A 22,916-nucleotide genomic window follows, 5' to 3' on the forward strand; every position below is an offset into this window, starting at 1 on the left:
TAGCTGTGTTGTCTGATCCTCAGTGGGGTTACTAAGAGATTGTCATTTGTTCTTCATTCTCAAAGACAACCATGTGATGCCATGACATACAAGTGAATTGAATTGGATTTGAATGAAGGAGGGGACCATTTGTAACTGTCTGGAACCATTATGCAAAAGTATTGATTGAAGCAAACACGTATCTTGTTTTAAAAATATTTTATTCTAAATTAAACACCAAGTAATAAACATTTTTATTTTCATAAAGAGAATTGCACCTGCAGCTATAGGTTTCTATTATATAAACCTTGCTTTTCTTTTTCTTTTCTTTTCTTTTTCTTTTTTTAACTATACACTAAGGTCAAAGCTGTCCTGTTTTCTGTACTTGCTTATGATTTTTCTGCTGTTCCTATTTTTTAAAAAGGTGCTCCTTTTCCCTTCCTCTTTCCCTTCCTTTTCTTCTATACCTTTTCACTTCCCTTTCCCAATATCAGAAATGCTTGAAAGTCCTTAATTTCATAAAACTCCATTTCCTCACTATAGAGTTATTTAGCTTTTCAGGATATATTATCCTTGGTTGTAAGCCCATAGTTTTTGCCTATATTATATTCTAAGATACTGTTTTCCAAGATCTCCTCTTATTTTTAGTTGTAGCTGTCAGGCTTTTTGTTATACTGTCTATGGTTCCTTGAAACACAATTTATTTGGCAATGTTTGCTGTTTCTTTGTCAGTGGTAGCTATGATGTTCCTGAAATTTTTCTTTATGAAGTTTCTTTCAGAAGGTGATTGATGGAGTTGTTCTGTCTTTATGTTATGCTCTGGTAATAGATTTGGGCAGGTTTGTTTGATTTCTTGAAGTTTAAAGAGCAAGTAAGCCAGCCTTGTTGAAGCAGTACTCTGAAGGAGAGAAAGGAGATAGCATGTACCAGGCAAGTCAAAACACCCTTACTGGTTTTGATGTTGAACAACATCTTAACTTTTCCCAGTGGAGACAGGCTAGAAACCTTTACTTGAAGAGTTTTTGGAATAGCAATTTTTCTAGTCCAGTTTCTTCAGCCTTGGGAAATGAGTCCCATGGAAACGCAACCTGTACTATAGCCACAGGTACTAAAGACATAGAAAAAGAGTTACTGTTATCAAAATTCTTTGGCACTGTCAAATAATTCATCAAAAACTGGTATCATTTTATTCATAGAAATGACATTGAAGATGCATAAATGTATGCTTTGACACTGCATTCAGGAATCAGAGACTTTTCCATAATTTGCATCTGAAACCTTGAAGTCTTTTTGTATCCCTAATGCTTTCTTTGCACATCCAGAGCACTTAATAGATGCTTCAGTAAGCACTTAATAAATGCTTCATTCAATAAAAATAAAAAGAAAAAAATTAAAATCTCATAACATATTAATATTTGAGACAAAATACATTTCCACATTGACCATGTCCAAAAATATATCTCAATCTGCATTAAGACATTAATCTCTCATACTGAAGTTGGGTAGTGCATTTCATCTTTTGTCTTTTGAACTTGTGATTTATTTTTCAATTGATTAAAGTTTTAAACTCATTCAGAGTTGTTGAATATAGTAATTTTAAGCGCTCTTGCCTTGACCTGTTTTTTTCAGGCCAGATTTTGATATATCTTATATTTTCTTTCAATTAAAAAAAAAATCAGTCTTGATTTTGTTCTATTTTGTTGTTGCCATTGTCTTATGGAATCATTGATTTCTGTTTGATCTGTTCTGGTTTATAGGAAGTTTGTTACTTGCTCAAGTTTTACAGCTTTCAGCTGTTCTAATCTTTTTCTTCATAGGTTTTATTTCATTTTAAAATATCTTGTATTATTTCGTCTAGATATTCACGTAGTCCTTGTGGAAAATCCATTTTTTTTCTTTGAGTTTCTGCTTGCATTTGTTATGACATTACTCTGCTTTTTTGAGGGTCTCTAGAATAACATTTTTTTTTATACTGGTTCACGTTTTCTTTAATTTCTAGAGTTTATGGACTATGACTTTGTGACAGGACAGGCCTTTTATACTTTTGAGTAGGTTAGTCATCCTTTTATGGTCCTTTCCTGGATCCTCTGGATACATACAATGCCCTCTGCTTTCTGGGATTTTTGAAGTTCAAGGTAGGAGTTTCAGGGCCCTCTATGGGATCTCAGTCCTAGAGATCTTAGAACCCTTAGATACCAAACATGGGATGTTGCCTTAAAGCCTTGTACCTCTCTAGAGCGTCTAAAGTTCTCACTCTTGAACTTTTTGACTTTCCTGTGTTTTTCTCAGTAGACCATCTATTTTTGTTCTTTCCCATTATGAAGACTTGCAGGCTACAAATGTCTTTGACTCATCCATGGTTATGCCTGGGCTTTTTTGCCTTTGCAGATTGAGGCTTTGATGGCCCATCTTTCCTTTTGTCTACAAAGTTCTGCCTTTTTGTGAAGTTTTGGGTGTAGAAGTCGTTTACAGTGGTTTCTCATTAGATTTATTGATCATTATTTAGTCTGGTGATAATTTAAAATTTTTGTTGGAGTAAGTATGGAAGCTGGATGGTCTTCCTAAGTTCTGGCAACCATCTTGCTCAAAAGTCAGTTTCCTCTATATTTTGGATGGTAGACTTTTATTAAATAAATATATTTGACAAGTTTTTTTTTTTTAAATACATATAGGTAACTTCTTTCCAATTATTTCTGTACTGATTTCATTTATGCAAAAGCTTTTCAATTTTATGGAACTACAAGTTTGCATTTCATTTCCCACAATCCTCTCTATTCCTTGTTTAATCAAGAACTCTTTCCCCATTTATATTTATGAACTTTTAAGAACTCTTCCCCCATTTATATTTATGAACTTTTAATCTTCTTTCCTGTTCATCTAATTTGATTATGACATGATCTTTTACATATAGTCCATATATTTATTTGGGGTTCACTGTGGTATATAATGCAGAATATTGTCCCAAGCCTTTCAGACTGCTTTCCATTTTCTACAGCATGTATAAATCTTTTCTCAGTAGTCAGAGTCTTTGAGTATATTGAACACTACTATTAATGTTTGTTTATTTCTGCATCTTGTATGTCTAATTACTTTCACTGCTCAACTTTCCCATTTTTCTTTTAATATTATGTATAAGTATAGACATTATATTTGACATACATACACACAAGACACAAATACTTTCTTAATGTAGAGTTTGAGGTCTGTTCCTCAAGTCCTTGTTCCTTCACACTTTTAAAATTATTTTCTTTAAATTATTTATCTTTTTGTAGATCTTGTTTTCTTTTCTTTTCTTTTTCTTTTTTTTTTTTGGGGGGGGGATAATATACCAATGGGCAGTTAATTTCCATCTATTTAAGTATATCTTTATCTGTGAAGAGTATTTCCATATAATTTTTGTGTTTGGGTTGGGAGGCAAAATTCCAGATGTTTCATCTGTTCTTGCATTTTGAATTGCCTTTATCTTTCTACCTCTTCCTGCCAAATTTTGTTGCTAATATTTATGACTAATGATGATTTATGTGGGTTCATTTTCTATCCTGCTACTTAGCTGTAGTTATTATTGTTGATATTAATTCATAGTTGAATTTTTGGGGTTCTTTAATTAACTATGTCATCTATAACAGCAATAATTTTATTTTCAACTTTTTCTTGAATGTATTGATATAATTTGTTTTTTATTATAATTTTGTTATTACTGTAGCTTATTAAAGTGATAATTTTACTTTTATTGTAAAGTCATTTCAGTTATTCCTGGCACTTTGTGACCCCATTTTTGGGGTTTTATTGGCAAAGATACTAGATGGGTTTGCCATTTTCCTCTCCAGCCTATTTTAGACATGAAGAAACTGACGCAAACTGGGCTAGGTGACTTGCCCAGAGTCATAGTAAGTATTTGAGGTCAGATTTGAACTTGATGAATTCCTGATTCTAAGCCTAGTTCACTATCCACTGTGCCACATAACTGCCTGATAGATTTATTAAAATTGAATGAATAAATTTTGGATTCCTGGTATAAATACACTCTGGTCGTAGTATGTAATCTTTTTAATGTTTTGTTATAGCCTCTTTGCTAGTATTTGTTCAATATTTTTGTATTGAAAATCATTTGACATCGATCTGTTATTTTATTTTTTTACTCCCTGGTTTTGGTATCAAATTCATATTTGTATTAAAGATAGAATTTGATAGAATCTCTTCTTTTCTTCTCTCTCCTACCCTAAGCTATTTATATAATATTGAAATTACTTGTTATATTTCATAGAATTGCTTGCAAATACATCTAGTCTTGGCTTCCCTACTCTCCTGTTGGGTTTTCCTTTATTGCTTCAGTTTTTTTTTTTTTTTTTTTTTTTTTTCTGATATTAGGTTCTTCTCTCTATTTCTTGTTCTGTTTAGTAGGTATTTTTATGTCTTTGTAAATATTTATTGATTTCATTAAAGTTATCCATTTTGTGGCATAAAATTGGGCAAAAGGGTTTTTAATAATTTACTTCATTTCTTCATTTGCTGTAAAGAGAAAGCATTGTGTTCTATTAAAATTTTGGACATGTTACCTTACTATATCCATGGTCCGATGCTGGATCTTGATTTGGCACTATTCCACTCCAAAGTCTTCGGCTCTTTATTGAAGAGAGCACATCATTTATGTCATCGTCCAAATCATAGTTTAAAAACATTAAATAGTAAAGGGCCAAGAATAGGTCCCTGAGATACTCCAAGAATAGTTGTTTTTTTATTTAACTGTACCTTCCCTCACTAACTTCAGCTCATTTTGAGCATTCCTCATGTTGTTTTAGAGTTTCATGCTTCACTTATTATATCTTCCCTTAGCTAGCCTTGTTTCCATCTTATTCTCATCTTTAAAGAATCTAAAAATTTCTTCAAAATCTAAAGTTAAATTCTTTTTAAAGACTGAGTCTTCTATGTATATACATTGGTCTTCTCAGACAAATTACATTTTTACTCCTTGTAATTATCACTTTTGTATCTTCAGAATTTCATTCTGAGAGTGTCATTCCTTCTGTGTTGACTTACCTTGAAGTTTCTTGCTCCATGACTTTCTTCCTAACTTCTCAATTGGACATGCCAGACAATACTCAGTTTTCTTTTCCTCAATTTTACACACTTTAGGAAGAAATGTGTAAGCAATTTTATTAATGAGATGAGATTCAGTTTAAAATTTCCCTTTGTTTCTTCATCTGGGTATTCATTTCAAAAAGACTAGTGGAACAGAGAAGATAAGGAAGAATCAGAAGCATGGAATTCAGTAGTCTAATGTTTGATAAAGTGGGAAATGTAAATTACTCAGGAAAAAAAAAAAAGGAAAGCAATCTTGACAGAAATAGGATTAGACCAACACTATATCACATTCAGTAATCCCATGCTAAATGTATACATAGCTATAATCATACTATATATAAAAAAGAAAAAAAAGAAAAAGAAAAAAAAAGAAAAAAAAAAGAAAAAAAGAAAAGACAAGGAAATCCTATACTTCTTGCAGTTATGGATAGATGTATTCTTAAACAAATAGTAAATAAGAGGTAGTTACAAGATATCAAGTAGATATCTTTGATTATATGAAACTTAAAATCTTCTGGACAACAAAATCAATGTACCTATCATAATAACAGAAGTAGTTGAATGGGAAAAAAATTTTGTATCAAATTTCTCTGATAAAGATTTGATATTCAAGATGTGTAAACAAGTAGTAAATATATATGAGACCTATAGCTATCCCCTAGTAGATAAGTAGCCAAAAGAATATGAACAAACTTCTTAAAAGAATTACATAATATTCACATTCACATGAAAGAATTTTCCAAAAAGAGTGATAATAAGAGAAATACAATTTAAAACAACCCTGAAGTTTTACCTTACAACTTTCAAATAGGTAAATATGACCAAAAAATTGGCAATACTCAATATTGGAGGGATTATGGGAAGATAGAAATGCTGATACTCCTCCTCCTCCTCCTTCTCCTCCTCTGATACAACAGAATGTTGCTTTAAATATTTGTATGCTTTTTTTTTTTTTTTTTTTTTTTTAACCTTTGTCTTTGATCTTTTGGAGATATATGCTTAGTGTGATTTCTCTTGTTCAAAGGACATGCTCATTTTAGTGACTGGGGAAGGGGTTTTAGTATGTAATTCTAAATTACTTAGAGAGTAGTTGGATCAATGTGCAATGCCCACTTCAGCACAGTAACTTCCTGGCATACCAGAACTCCTCAAATCATTTCTCCCCTTTTTGTTATTTGTACAAATATGATTTACATGGGGGTGGAACCTCAGAGTTGCTTTCACTTGTATTTGTCTCATTATTAGTACTTTGAAGCATTTAAAAAGAGGACTGCTTGATAACTTGAATTTGGATTTCTTTAATATTCATATCCTTTGACTTTATTGGGGAAAGATTGTGTTTGTGAATTCCTTTTGTGTCTTAGATCTCAGACCTTTAATAGGGAATTTGTTATAAATGTTATTTCTAGTTAATGGTTTGCTTTCTAATTTTTGCTTTTCATTTTTCATAGGTTTATAGTCTACTTTTCATGTATTTTTGTCACTAATGGAAAGATCATATAAAGATGTAATAACCATTTTTAAAATTCAGCAAATATTCAACTTACTTGAGCTAATAGTCTGTTTTAAAAAGATAGAAAGTACTGAATGGAGTATTATGCTATCTTCATAGGTTTATGTAAATCAGTTATTCTAGTGATACATGTAGTAGCTTTATGAAAAGTAGTTTATGAAAAGTTTCTCTATGAAAAAGACCAATCACCTTCCCCATGAGTATCTTCATGAAGTTTTTAGTGGTTATGATTGAAATTGCTTAGATCTTTTCATATCTTAGTTAAAAACTCAAAGATGTATATTTATTTAGAATAAGGGTAAAGTAATACTTTACATGCTTTCCCCCTCTAATTTTAATAATATTAATAAAAAGAGAGTTAGCATTACTTTCAGGATAGATATCTGTAATGTATATTTTGATCTGATCCAAATTTTCTTCCTGATTTCTTTTTCCAAAATGTTCTTTCTACTTCTAATGACTAATAGTGTTCAAATGTGATGATTCCTATGTCATGGATGATGAAAATAAAGTGCTGTATAACATTAACAAACATTTTATTTTGCATTTATTTGTTATACTTCAATTTTATTTATGAATGTATTTTAATCATATAAATAATTTGAACCTTTGGCTAGATGTATATTATTTTCCATTGATTTTTGCTGTTGCTCTTTTTTTTTTTAACTTTCATATTCTACAGGATGTTTTATAGGTGAACTTTAGTCTAAAATTAATTGCTGTCATTTATACTTGTGAAGATCATATAATTTCTCATTAATAGTTTTGGGGGAAAAATAGTTTTGGGATTCTTTTGGCCTCTTTATTGTGAAAACTTATATTCATTAAGTGGTTGAAGAATGGTTATAATTAGGGTTATATGTCTTTTTCTTTTTCCCTTTTTCCTACTTTTTTGCCTGTAAGGTCTTTTTTTGACCCTATGCTGTTGAAGGCAAATCTCTTCTTATAGTCCCTCAAGCTTGCAGTCTGCTTATCATCCTAGACTTCACACTGTCTCTCGTCCCCCAAGTAATATTTTTTTTGACTTTAACCTGTTGGAGGTAATTTAACGATTGCCTGCTGATTTTATCTTTGCAACATCTTTTGAATATGCTCTATTCTTTCTTTTGCTACCACTTTGGTATAGGCCCTTGTCACCCCGTGCCTGGATTACTTCAGTAGCTTGCTAGTTGATTTGCCTGTCATAAGTTTCTCCTCATCTATTACATTCTCCATTCAAAGTGATTACCAAAATGATTTTCCTAAAGCACAAGTCTGACTCCTCAGTAAATTCTGTATCACCTCTAAGGATAAATATAAAATCTAGTATACAAAGCCTTTCATACCTAGGCCTCCACACTCTTCTCCCCTCAGCTTTCCATTCTTCTTGCACTTTATGTTGTACCATATGCTCTTTGATTCAGTGACAATGGCCACCTTATTGTTCCTTGAGTTAGTGATTCCAACTCTGAGCTCTCTGTATTTTCACTGTTCATCCTCCATCCCTGGAATGCTCTCCCTCTTCACTTGCCTGGATTTTTTCAGCTCCTAGCTAAAGTTTACTTTCTGGAAGAAACGTTATACAATTCTCCTTAATCTTCATGTCTTTCTTCTGAGGCTACTACTCCCATTTTAACCTGGATAGAGTTTGCCGTAACAATTTATTGCATGGTGTCTCCTTCATTAGATTGTGAGCTCTTCAAGAGCAGGGGAACAGTTTTCTTTCTTTGATCCTCCTTCTCTTAGCACAGTGTCTGACATACAAATAAATACCTAATATTTATTATTTGACTTACCGTTTGACTGGCCAGATAAGTTGAAACAATTGTTTGTATTGTTTATTACTCTTTAGTTTTATATTTTCATATTAATTTTAGTTCTTGTTCTATTAGATAAAGGATGGGGAATGTCTTTTACTAAGGAAATAATACCTTATCAGGCAATGATGATCTGATAGGTAGGGGAACAATCTTCTACTGCTTGCCTTCTAGAAGTTGATAATTTTGTAAGGCCTGCAAATGATATAAGAAATATCCATATGGTCCTTGACAGAAAAAAGGTTCCCTACCCCTGTATTATATGATCTGGGCGTATACATAGGGACATGATGTCTCTGTAAATAATAATTTGTTTCTTTTTAAGATGTCAGTTTCTTTTCTTTCTTTTTTGGTGCCATAAGTTTCTCCTCATTCCAATCCATCCTTCATTCAAAGTGATTGCCAAAGTGATTTTTCTAAAATATGAGTCTGGCTGCCATTCCCCAATAAATTCTGGTGGATCTGTATCACCTAGGAATGAATATAAAATATTAAATATAAAATCTTCTGGTATACAAAGTTTTTTCATATCCTTTGTCTTCTGCCTCTATTCTGGAAAACGCATCCATGGAAACTAGGTTTCTGTGTAGTCTACAAATAAGAGTCTGTATTTTCCAATATATTTTTTGCTGTTTTATCTTTCACAATGAAATAATCTTATATAAAAATATATGTTGACTTGGTTTGGATTATTTTATCAAGTTCTTTATAGAATTTCTCTTTATTGTATATCGTATATTGTATGTTGGTATGTAAACTGTAATTATCTTTATGATGGCCTTTTGTTAAGATTCATTATGAACTCTGTAAGATGAGATGATCATGTGTCCTATGAAATAATATGCTTGTTGTCTTTGAGTATATGATGTTTGCCTCTCCAAGAAGAAGTTGTTAGTCAGCCTTCCATTCACCTGTAACTTTTTTACTTTTGGCTTTATTTGTTGTAAGAACATAAATAGGATCATAAATTTAGAGTTAGAAGAGACCAGGTAATTGAATCTAGCCTCATCATTTTGTAAATGAGGAAATTAATATTCAGAGAGTTTGAATTGCTTAGGGTCATATAGTAAACAAATGTCTGACTTTGGATTTAAATCCAGGTCTTTTTGATTCAAATTCCAGGTCTTTGTTCACTATGTGTAATTTCCATTCAAGAAACTTTCTTGTAAATAATATGTCATTGCATTATTCATGGGATCACATAGAATCATAAAGTCCATCCTCTCTTTAAAGATGAGAAAATTTGCACAAGGTTTCATATTTAGAGTATCTACAGTTAAAAAATATTTTCAGAGTGACTTTAAAAAAGGTTGCAATTTTTTTTATATCCTGTTTGTTACTCTCCCATTCTTACTTTCTTACTGAAAGTAGAATGAGATCCTATACAGATATTTCTCCTCTACTCTCCTCTTTTCTCTCCTCTTCTTTTTCTTTCTTTCTTTCTTTTTTTTTTTTCAATTTCATGGCCAAAGAGTTTATTTTCTAACAGCCAAACTACTGATTATGAGCTTCTCTCTTAGGTTGTTCCTTGAGCTTAAAGCAGACTCATTCTGTTTTAGTAACAGAAGTACTTGAAGACTTTCCAATATTGCAGAAACCACAAGCATTTAACATTTATTTTTCATAGCCTTTGTAAACTCAATAAAAGCACTGAGGGACTTCTTCAGAATCTTATCTGAGGGAAAAGATTTCAGAAGATTGAAAAACACTCATAGTTGATAGCAATGATCCTAAAGTTGGTCTTTATAAATATTTATAAGAATGATTTAGATCAGGGCTTCTTAACCTTTTTTTTTTTGTCTTGTGAACCTGCTGGGCAAACTGGAAGTCTTTGAATATACCAGGGTAATGTTTTTTTTTTTAATTTTTAAATTTTTATGCATTTGCTTTATAAAAACACAGGATTTCAAAGGAAACTAAGTTATATTGAAATATAGTATAGGATAATTTGGAAATATGTTTAAAATGGTTGTACATATATAACCTACATCAGATTGCTTGCTGACGTGGGAAGGGGGAAAGTCAGGGAGGGAGAAAAAATTTGGAGCTCATAATCTAACAAAAAAGAATGTTGCAAACTATCTTTAAATGTAATTGGAAAAATAAGATACTATTGAATTTTTAAAAATGTAGTATTGGAAATCTTAGTGCAGTTTTAAGCCCTCAAAGTTGACAAGGACATCTTGTAGAATTACCAAAACATAGAAAAAGTAAGTTCATGAATGCCAGGTTTAGATGCACATGGTGTATCATTGAAGCACAAATGAGAGGAATTTCAGGTAGGCATACTGAAACAAGTAAGTAGGAGATAGTTTCGTCTTTATATTTCTGATTATCAGCTCAATGCCTAATGCATAATAAATGCTGCTTAATTGCTTATTGATTGATTGACTAGACTTGATCATATAATTTTCTGAAAGGCATAGAGTATTCAAGAACTTGCTGTGTGTTCTTTTTAAAAAGGATTTGAACTGATAAAGCCAATTGAAACTTTAAAAACTTCTTCCAACAAGGAGATACTCATGTATATATTAAGATCATACAAGATTACTTGAAGGCTATTAACTACCTCTTCTTCTCTTAACACACTCGGTACAAAACCAGTCTATTCCTTGGTCTGTAGTTTTTCTTATTTGATTCCCTCAATATCTTTGTTCAAAGATTTTCATTATTAATATAAAGTAAGACACAAGATTTCTGGCCAAGATGGCTGCCATCTTGCAGAATAGAGGCAGTCCAACTTCTACATATCTACTCCAGCAAAAAAAAAAAAAAAAAAAAAAAAAAAAAAATCTAAAAACCATATCAGATTTCATAATGACCAGAAATCTTAAGAAAAATCTGTAGTAACTTCTTCTATTCCCTAAATGTACAAAAAGTCATTAGAAAAGCCAAGGCAATAAAAAGAGATTACTGCCAAAGCCAATTCTAGAACAAGTAAACAAAATTGCAGCTTCCCAGTATGACCAGAGGTAAGTCAGAGATATGGATCCTCTGTGCTCCGTATTCTAAAGCAGCAAGCAAGAGTGGAAAGCTGTGCAAGAAAGATCTGGAGTAATTGGAAAGGCACAGAACTTCTGTAAGTAGTAGGGATCAGGGACTGAAAAACTCAGGCCAGTCCAGTCCAATGCAATGCCCAGGGAGTCCAAGATCGCTAATACTCTGTCTTGAGATACTTGTTTGGACAGATAACCTGTCTCCAGAGGTTCCTGAAAAGCTAGTGTTTTGAAATTCAAAGGTTCATGGGGCAAACCGCAGTTAGCATAGATCAGCCATTATTAATCCTTGTGACGCATGCTGACCATACTATTCCCAAAGCACAGGGAGTGTAACCTCATGCAATACCACAATTTAAAGATTAAGACTGAAAAAGATGAGTAAATCAAAGAATACATTGACTTCTCTAAAGAATTATTATAGATATAGAAATCCTTAAAATTCTAACCTAGAAGAAAATAGCTCTGTACTACTTCAAAATGAGACTGAAAGAAAAAAAAAAGATTTCCCACAAGGTCTACATGAATATCTAAAAGAAATGAAATGATATAAAAAAGTAAACTAAAAGCTACAGAGGAAAGAAGATGAAGATGATTAAATAGCTTAGAAGAGAAAGTGGTAAACATTATTTAAGAGATTTTTAATGAAATAGAGGATGATTAGACATTACTAATGACAAAACTATAGCTTTTTAGGAACTTTAAAAGAGAAATGACAAGAAAAAAAGATAAATTTATTTATTAGAAGAAGGATATATACAATAATGGGGTTAACCGTGTAATAGGAAGAGGAAGAAGAAAAGGCTCTCTTCAGAGCTTTTTTTTTTTTTTTTTTTTTTTTTTTTTTTTGCCTTTGCTTAATTTTATTATTTGCCACTTTATTGATGTTTAAAATTGTTTGCTGTTACTTGGCACATTCCCTAATTGTTTGGTTTTCATTCTTTATCCTGCTTCCCACCCACAGACACACCATAGTGGGGTTGGAGAGGGAAGAAGGGATAAATTAGTTTTATTTTTAATAAATTTTTTAATTTATTCAATTTTTAAACTTTTGGTTTTTTCTATTATGTTCAGGAATATGTAATTGTAAAAGGAACTTCTTTCTTTTGTTTTTGTTTTTTTTTAAATTTTAATAGTTTTTATTTACCAGTTATATGCATGGGTAAATTTTACAACATTGACAATTGCCAAAGCTTTTGCCCTAATTTTTCCCCTCCTTCCCCCCACCCCAGATGGCAGGTTGGTCAATACATGTTAAATATGATAGAGTATAAATTAAATACAATATATGACCAAACAGTTGTTTTGCTGTACAAAAAGAATTGGACTTTGAAATAGTGTACAATTAACCTGTGAAGGAAATCCAAAATGCAGGCGGACAAAATTAGAGGGATTGGAAATTCTATGTAGTGGTTCATAGTCATCTCCCAGAGTTCTTTCGCTGGGTGTAGCTGGTTCAGTTCATTACTGCTCTATTGGAACTGATTTGGTTCATCTCATTGTTGAAAGTGGCCACATCCATGAGAATTGATCATCATATAGTATTGTTGTTGAAGCATTCAATGATCTCCTGGTCCTGCTCATTTCAGTCAGCATCAGTTCATGTAAATCTCTCCAGGCCTTTCTGAAATTATCCTGTTGGTCATTTCTTACAGAACAATAATATTCCATAACATTCATATACCATAATTTATTCAGCCAATCTCCAGTTGATGGGCATCCACGTAGTTTCTAGTTTCTGGCCACCACAAAGAGGGCTGCCACAAACATTCTTGCACATACAGGTCCCTTTCCCTTCTTTAAGATCTCTTTGGGGTACAAACCCAGTAGCAACACTGCTGGGTCAAAGGGTATGCACAGTTTGATAACTTTTTGAGCATAGTTCCAAATTGCTTTCCAGAATGGCTGGATTTCACAGTTCCACCAACAATGTATCAATGTCCCTATTTTCCCACATCCCCTCCAACATTCTGCATTATCTTTCCCTGTCATTCTAAACAATCTGAGAGGTGTGTAGTGGTATCTCAAAGAGTTGTCTTAATTTGCATTTCTCTGATTAATAATGATTTGGAGCATCTTTTCATATGACTAGAAATAGTTTCAATTTCTTCATCCGAGAATTGTCTGTTCATATCCTTTGACCATTTATCAATTGGAGAATGGCTTGATTTCTTATATATTAGAGTCAAGTCTCTATATATTTTGGAAATGAGGCCTTTATCTGAACCTTGGACTGTAAAAATGTTTTCCCAGTTTAGTTTCCCTTCTAATCTTATCTGCATTAGTTTTGTTTGTACAAAAACTTTTCAATTTGATATAATCAAAGTTTTCTACTTTGTGATCAGTAATGATCTCTAGTTCTTCTTTGGTCATGATTTGGAGCATCTTTTCATATGACTAGAAATAGTTTCAATTTCTTCATCCGAGAATTGTCTGTTCATATCCTTTGACCATTTATCAATTGGAGAATGGCTTGATTTCTTATATATTAGAGTCAAGTCTCTATATATTTTGGAAATGAGGCCTTTATCTGAACCTTGGACTGTAAAAATGTTTTCCCAGTTTAGTTTCCCTTCTAATCTTATCTGCATTAGTTTTGTTTGTACAAAAACTTTTCAATTTGATATAATCAAAGTTTTCTACTTTGTGATCAGTAATGATCTCTAGTTCTTCTTTGGTCATGAATTCCTTTCTCTTCCACAGGTCTGAGAGATAAACTATCCTATGTTCCTCTAATTTAGTTATAATCTCATTCTTTACGCCTAGATCATGAATCCATTTTGACCTTATCTTGGTGTACAGTGTTAAGTGTGGGTCAATGCCTAGTTTCTGCCATATTAATTTCTAATTTTCCCAGCAATTTTTGTCAAACATTGAGTTGGGGTCCTTGGGTTTGTCAAACACTAAGTTATTAGAGTTATTGATTATTTTGTCCTTTGGACCTAACCTATTCCACTGATCCAACTAGTCTATTTCTTAGCCAATACCAAATGGTTTTGGTAACCGCTGCTTTATAATATAATTTTAGATCTGGTACAGCTAGGCCACCTTCATTTGATTTTTTTTTTTTCATTAATTCCCTTGACATTCTTGATCTTTTGTTTTTCCATATGAACTTTGTTGTCATTTTTTCTAGTTCATTAAAATAATTTTTTGGGAGTCTGATTGGTATAGCGCTAAATAAATAGATTAGTTTTAGGTAGTATTGTCATCTTTATTATATTTGCTCGCCCTATCCAAGAGCATTTAATATTTTTCCAATTGATTAGATTAGACTTAATTTGTATGGATTCTTTTGGTTTAAAAATGATAGAAATTCTTAGCCATGATTTTTTTTTTTTTTTTTTTTGAGTTCTTCCATTTAGGGCCATGGTCAAAGGGGGGGGAATTGAAGCTAAAAGGACTTCAGAATTAAAAGTTCAGAAAGCTAAAAGTTATAACTATAATAGGAATAATAAATCTAACTACCTATTAGCTTCTAGGAGTTAAAGTTATGAAGGTGGGTAGTTGGTCTTTTTTTAATGTGAAAATAGAAAGTTTTAATTTTTAAAAATTAATTTTATAATTATAACTTTTTTTTGACAGTACATATGCATAGGTATTTTTTTTTTTTTAACAACATTATCCCTTGTACTCCCTTCTGTTTCTAATTTTTCCCCTCCTTCCCTCCACCCCTCCCCTAGATAGCAGGCATTCCCATACATATTAAATATCTTATAGTATATCCTAGGTACAATATATATGTGCAGAACCGAATTTTGTTGTTGTTGTTGCAAAGGAAGAATTGTATTCGGAAGGTAAAAATAATCTGGGAAGAAAAACAACAACAAAAAAATGCTCAGTTTATACTCATTTCCCAGTGTTCCTTTTCTGGGTGTAGCTGATTCTGTCCATCACTGATCATTTGGAACTGGATTATCTCTTTCTGTGTTGAAGATATCCACTTCCATCAGAATACATCCTCATACAGCATCATTGTTGAAGTGTACAATGATCTCCTAGTTCTGCTCGTTTCACTCAGCTTCAGTTGATGTAAGTCTCTCCAAGCCTCTCTGTATTCATCCTGTTGGTCATTACTTATAGAACAATAATATTCCATAACATTCAATATACCATAATTTATCCAACCATTCTCCAATTGATGGACATCCATTCATTTTCCAGTTTCTAGGCACTACAAAAAGAGCTGCCACAAACATTTTGGCACATACGGGTGGGCAGTTGGTCTTGTGTAAGTAAGAAGTCTGGAGTTGTGGTAGGATCCTGCAAATTGAAGTTATAAATATGGGTAATTAGGTAGTAGACTAGATTCTAGAACTATGGTGATTAGCTATTATGTGCTTAAATATGATTTAGACTTGAAAGTAGCTGAATACAGAGGTAGGAAGTGGGCTAGGCAGAACTCCAGAGTTTGAGTAGTAAATGGCCCAGTTTTACAGGCTGTGAAGTGGAAAGGTCTGGCTTTGCAAGGGGTAGAGAGAGGTAACCTAGTGGTTCTTGTCAGGGTAAGGGGATAGTGGTGAAGCAGATTTCTTGTGTTCTTTCAAGATGCATCTCAAATGCCATTTTCTGCAAGAGCCTACTTCTAGTCTCTTTGATTTCAGCTAGTTCCTAATCTCTTTGGCCAGCTCTCTAGAGCCTTTTTCAAAGGATATTGAGGGAGTTAAATAAGAAAAACAAAGACCAAGAGGGTGGATTGGTTTTGTTCTGAGAATGCTTAAAAAAAAAAAGAAGAAGAAGAAGAAAAAGTAAAAAAGAGGAATACATGAGGATAGAGGAAATAATGGATGCAGCTGAAGGGTACCAGATACACATGAAGCAGTGGGAATGTGGGCATTTATATGAACTTTAGTCTTATCTGAGTTATACAAAGGAAGGCTGAACACACATACATACATACACACACACATTTTGGTATATAAATATATATAAATTAAGCTGGGAAATAAGAGAAGCAGGAACTTAACATGGAAGATTTATTGTAGAAAAGTGGTACAAAATATATTACCAAGTACTTATTAATTCATGGAGGACTTTGAAAATATATGTACGTAAACTATATTTAAAAATATAAAAAAATTGCCATGAACTTCCTCCCTAATCAGATTTTTTCTTTAGAATATAATATTTGGAATCTAAGAAAATAGAATAGTCAAAAATAATTGGACTGTTATTTAACTTAATGAAAATGTATCACTATGAATTAGAGTATTAATAATTATGTAATATCAATAATGTCAGTTGAATGTTCTATTTAGTTTATATAATCTCTAATCTTTGAAATATATTGAAAGTTATATTTATCCTAAATTTTAAGTTATCTTAGATTTTTTCTTTTCCAATAAAAATACCCTCTATCAAATCAAAGTGGATTCAGTAAATATAATGTTTCACATTTACTTTAGAAGGAGTGTTTTCTTTATGTGCTTTCCTTATTTTGGGATTGAGTAGGAAGAAGAATTAAAAATCAGAGATACTAAACTTTAGTTTGGTTGTTTTCTTGTATATAATGGCCAATATCATTTTAATTTTTATAGGAAAAGGAAAAGGAAAACATTTGTATTTTTGGTATTAAGGAGCTAAAAAAAAAAGTTAACTCATATTTTTCCTTTAAAATATGAAGGGGAATGTTCCTTTAGAAATAGAAGTTAGTTTTTGAAATGAACTTATTTTTTCAACCCTTTGAATTTTAGGAACTTTGATTAAAATATTTCTCCATTGCCTCATCTTGAGGTGGAAATAACACTGGATTCTTTTTTTTCCCCCTAAGGCATTTGGAGTTAAGTGACTTGTCCAGGGTCACACAGCTAGGAATTGTTAAGTATCTGAGATCACATTTGTACTCAGGTACTCCTGACTTCAGGGCTAGGGCTCTGTCCACTGCGCCACTTAGCCGCCTCTAACTGGATTCTTGAAGACTTTGGCAGTAGAAATCAAATTCTGTCAGATCCTCCCAGCCTGTTAAGGTTTTGAGCAGAAGGAATTTGATGGACCATGAATCTACTAACTGAAGGCCAGCTTAACTAAGTTTGTTGAGTTTGCCATTAAGTGATGACTTTTTTCATACACAGAAAATGTGTAGTGTACTAAGGCATTGGAGAAATTTGATCTGCATTAGTAGAGCTTTCCCTATATCATTTTTAAAGTACTAAAGTAATGGTAGAAAAACTTGAAAAAATTATAACTTTGGAGTTTTGAAAGTAACGTTACTATTTTCTCTTCTTTTTTTAGGACATGTATTCCTCTGAGAAATTTTGGACAGAAGATCTTAGTTTAATACATGACTTGAATGATATAAAGAGATAATTACAGTCATGAGTAAGTACAGTTCTTTCTTTTTTTTTTTTAATATCTCAGTAGAATCTCTACTGTTATAGCTTTCCTAAATTTTAAGTTGCAGTGATACAGCAGGAAATTTGTCTTAAATAGTTAGACCATTGTATTATACTCTAATATAATTTCTATATATTTGCAAATTGGATTTATTTGTAGCTAAGATGGATTGATGTGGATTGATGCCTTTCTAGATAGTGAACTGTTAAAAGTATATCTAAAATATATTTGGTTAATATATTTTGAGAAATTTATATTTATAAAGGTGATGAAAATTTAATTCATCAGCTATATAGATTATAATAATCCTTTATTATTAAATATTTCTCTTAACTATTAGAAATGATTTTTGGTGAAAAATATGTAGGGAAAAATGGATGTGAGTTACCACTTTCATCAAATATTTCTTATTAAATATAATCAAGGTAAAATACAAAATTAATGTTACAACACAGTATTAACTTTGAGTAAGAGTAATATTTTGTTGAAATTATATAAACAACAATACATGTTGATAGTGATAACTTCCTGCTTTTTTTTGAGACATGGGAAGTGATATTTTCATCTAAATCTTGTGGAGTTTTTGGTTTTTTTTTTAATCATGTATTACACTTCAGAACTGACCAGAATTTTAAAAACCTGTTGTTTAGATGTGATTAGGTCTTGATGAAATTTTCTTTATTTATTAGGATTCTAGTCTTTGGGGAAAATAGTGACGTAGAATATACATGTGTGCATAGATACTTAATATGTGCACACCAATTAGAAGTTTTAAAAATCCATTTTGCTTTTTTCTATTTTTGAAATTTAACTTCTTGTTTTGGAATAATGTCTACTAGTTGTAGACTTTAAAGCAGGACACCAGCCATAGCTTAAATATGTGGTTTTAAAAATGACATGTAAATAATCTTATATTAGTAAATAACCAAAACAGTGTAAAACCAACATTCCATCATTGAGTTTTATGTTAAAAGTACTTTAAAATTTAGTTTGTTTTTTGTGTTCTCTAATGTATTATGATTTGCTGTCTTTAGGATTGATAGTTCTTGTTGTTTTAGTGAGGAATTTGAGAGCTTAGAAACACAGGCCTTATTCTTAATGAAGCCCTTGAATGTTATGAAACCTTTAATGACTAGAATAACATTGTTACTAAGAACTTTTTGTTGGCAAAACAAGGCAAAGTTATTTGAGAAGGTTGACAAGCAGGTGAATTTAAATATCAGATTATGGTAGAGTCTGGACCTGTTACTTCATTCATATAGGGAACTTTCTCAGGTGAGGAAGTTTTCTCTAATAAGGGAGATTCTTAGATATTCAGCAGGGGATAGAAAGTAGTCAATATATAGCAGAGGCAGGGCTTGAACCCAGAGCTTACTGGCCAGCTCTTGTATCAGTTAAACTAGGCCATCACTCAGATAGAGTTAGGAGAAAGCCCTTTTAATTGCAGTACAGTAAAGATGGCCAAAACAGAAACAGTTAATATTTGTATTCATTTTGAACCAATTTGAGTCCTAACAGTTACCAATTGGGCCTTGATCTGGGACTTGTTATTGGCCTATCAATAAGACCCAAGTGATTTGAGTGGAAGGCATGGTCCTTAAGAAAGAAATCTAACCACTAAATTCCAAGATATCTTGGAAATTTTCAGGGATCAAAATTTACCTTCCTTTGAAGAGAGTACCATCAGGTACAGGTGTTTGGACAGAGGAAAGGGAAAGGAAGTAGGGGGCATAAAGGGGGAATAGGAAAGAAAGAAGAAAAGAAAGAAAGAGCTGTGTTGCCTAAATGGCCAGTGCCACTTGGGTAGCTCCACTATAGCCAATAAATTCACAGTTCCTACAAGTGATTATGAGATACAATATTTTCTACAGTCTGTAGACATCTGTGTCATATCATTTTTTTGATTGAATAAAAAGAAACATTTTGCATAAAGAGAATTTGATGTTGTGAACATATATGATGAAATATTGTGTAGTTGTTTTGTTTCCCAGAAGTATAGAATTACTATTAAAGTTATAGCACTACCTTACTTCCAGAAGTACCCTAAAGCTTCCTTATTTTTTTTTGTCTTCAGAATTTAAAAAAGTAATTTAATTTGGTGTTTTGTTTTCAGGAGGAAGGAGAAATATTGTTTCCTTTGTCACTTCTTTTTTTTTCTGTCTTTTCTGAAGTCTTAAGTTTTATATGGAGTGTGAAGGAGCACAAATATAGAACTGGAAGGGAGTTTAAAAGTTATTTATTCCAGTTTCTTCTTTTTTGCAATGAATAAATTGAAGCTCTGAGATATTAAGTACCTTGCCCAAGGTGATATAAGTATCACCAAGCAAAAGAGTCAAGATTCAAATTCAAGGCTTTTGTTCAAGCTTTGATCAAGAATTGCCATTTTTTTTTCTTTTTTGCTTCAAATCTTAAACCATGAATTTTTTATTGAAAAATTTTATTTAACAAAATCCAAATTTTATTGAAAAATTTTTAGAATTGTTCCCTTGAAGTTAGGACTAAAATAAAATATGAAACTTATTATAGATTTTTTTTTTGATGTTTGCAGAAGGAATAATATTGTGTGTAGAACTTGGAAACCAACATTTCTCTTGTATTCTGCATAAAAGACTACATCTGGGATATTATGTTTAGAGTATTAGGTTAAAAAAATCCATAAAAATTGCTAAACTGGAGGATATCTGGAGAAGGACATTTAAGATGGTGAAAAGTCTTAAGTTCATGTGATTACGTAAGGCTATGTTGAAGAAATTGGGAAAGTTCATATTAGAAAAGAGAAAGTTGAAAAGATAATAGATATTTTAAAGTATGTGTAAGGATGTGATGTGCTAGATGAGTTAGTATTTGTTCTTATAGATTAGAGAGGGCTGACATAGAAACAATAGGTCAAAATTATAAAGTAAATAGTGATGTTAGGACAAACTCAAAATTAGAACTATTCCAAAATGAGCAATTAGTTGGTAGAATGGATAGAATACAAGACTTGGCATCTGGAAGACTCATCATCTTCCTAAATTTAAGTCTGGCCTCCGGTTTACTAGCTGTATAACCCCAGGCAAATCACTGAGTTTCCTCATCTGTAAAATGAAGAAGGAAATAATAAACCCTTCTTGTATCTTTGCCAAGAAAACCCCAAATTTGGTCATTGGATTACAATTACAATTACAAATTTGGTGATTGGAATACAACTGAACAAAATTCTGAAGTGTCATAGACTATTTTGGAAGATTTGTGTTCTCTTACACCAAAGGTCATCAAAAAAAAGACTAATGACCACTTGTTGGATATGTTATAGTTAGTAGCTATAGCAATAAAAAGGGGAGATCTTGGAACACACTTTTCTAAAAAGGAAACAATAAAGCTTATCACCAAGAATATCTTACTCTTATACATTAGGTACTAGGCCAATAAGAGGCACAACAGATAGAATACTGAACCTGAAAATAGGAAGATGTGAATCCAAATCTGGTATCATAGATTTATAAAATTGGGATAATAATACCACCTATCTCCCAGGATTGTTTGTGATTATTAAGTATCATCATTTATGATGTGCTTTATAATATTTTTGATGTTATATATAATCTTTGCTTTATAATATTTTTGTTGTTATGTATAATCTTGTGAGAGAAAGAAATGGACCTTATTTGGAATAAAAACTTTGAGGTATTAATGAAAATATAAGCCCTCAGGAAAGATATTGAAAATAAAACAAGAGTTAAGGGGAAAAAAACTAGAAAGGTAAATATATTTGAGTATTTCAATGGGGCTCTATGATTTAGTGATATATATATATATATATATATATATATATATATATATATATATATATATATATATATATATATATATATATATATATATATATATATATGTATAATGTATGATATAAATCTTCTTTGCTAGATCCACATCCAGATTATGCTCTCTAACTGTAGGTGTTCTACAAGGTTCTGTTTTGGTCCCTCTTCTTTTTTCCTTCTATATTACATTACTTGGTAATTTCATCAGCTCCCCTGGACTTAATTACCATCTCTTTGCTGAAGATTCTTGAACTACCTGTCGTACCCCTGAACCTCTATGCTGATCTCAATCTTGCATCTCCAGATGCCTTTTAGACATGGATGAGAGACTAATCATAATAACTTAAAATAGTAGATCATGAAGATAGGAATAAAGAGAAAGAAAATAAAAAACATGTTATTGGGGGCAAAGGCAAAAAAAAAAATGAAGAGTAGTACAAGACAGATCATTTTATTTAGAAATCTTTAGTATTTTACAATGCACTCTTTCTCACCAGCTTATCCTCTTCTATAAAGAGAAACAGGATAAGTGGAGTGGGATTTAAGAGATGGAATTGAGAGGCCAAAATATAAGAGGATAAATACACAATAGTCTTAATTGTAAACATGAATGGAATAAACTCACTTAAAATTGAAAAGAGAATAATACAATGGATTAGAAAATCAGAACTCAACAGTATGTTTATAAAGAAGTATGTATGAATCATAAAAGTTAATAATAAAGTAAGGAGTTAGAGTAAAATCTATTTTGCTTAGTATAGACTCAGAAAACAAGAATAATAATCATGAGATTGTAGCTGGTTGATCTCATAAAGCTCAGAAGTTCTAAGGTATATAGAATAGAGGGCTAAAGGAAATAGAGGGGGAAGAAAAAGAAAAACAGAAAGAGAAACAGACAGGGGCATCATAGATATTGAAAATAGGTATAGGAATACCAAATAGTATAACATCAATGCAATTTAATGGTAGGAGATATAGACAGTAAAATTATAATTGCTGGGGACTGTAATGCAATACTTTGGATCTAGTTAAATTTATTTATCCTTTTTTTTTTGGCTCTATCTATCTATCTATCTATCTATCTATCTATCTATCTATCTATCTATCTATCTATCTATCTATTTGCTAGGGCAGTTGGGGTTAAGTGATTTGCTCAGAATCACACAACTAAGAAGTCTTAAGTATCAGGCCACATTTGAACTCAGGTCCTCTTGACTTCAGGGCTGGTGCTCTGTCTATTGCACCACCTAGTTGCCTCCGATTTAGTTAAATTTAACAAAATTTATAAGAAGTTAAAGACCTGAATGTAACTATAGAAAATTCTCATAAAAACTTGTGAATTAGATGTGATAGCTCTTTGGCAGTTACTGAATGGGAACAGAAAAGTACTACACATTTTTCAGTCTTTGTGATC

General features: G+C 31.8%; 1 protein-coding gene across 3 annotated transcripts in view; it reads left to right on the forward strand.

The window, feature by feature from the left end:
- The window catches only part of USP6NL (USP6 N-terminal like), a 183,436-nt gene that overhangs the window by 3,160 nt on the left and 157,360 nt on the right, over positions 1–22,916 (forward strand). For all 3 annotated transcript variants that reach the window (XM_074268663.1, XM_074268665.1, XM_074268666.1), the window contains exon 2: positions 17,598–17,684. In XM_074268663.1, coding sequence (XP_074124764.1) covers positions 17,681–17,684 — 4 coding nt within the window. In that variant the 5' untranslated portion in view covers positions 17,598–17,680. The remainder of the gene's footprint in view (positions 1–17,597; positions 17,685–22,916) is intronic.

This window comes from Sminthopsis crassicaudata, chromosome 5 (assembly GCF_048593235.1).
Source record: "Sminthopsis crassicaudata isolate SCR6 chromosome 5, ASM4859323v1, whole genome shotgun sequence".
Lineage (NCBI taxonomy): Eukaryota > Metazoa > Chordata > Mammalia > Dasyuromorphia > Dasyuridae > Sminthopsis > Sminthopsis crassicaudata.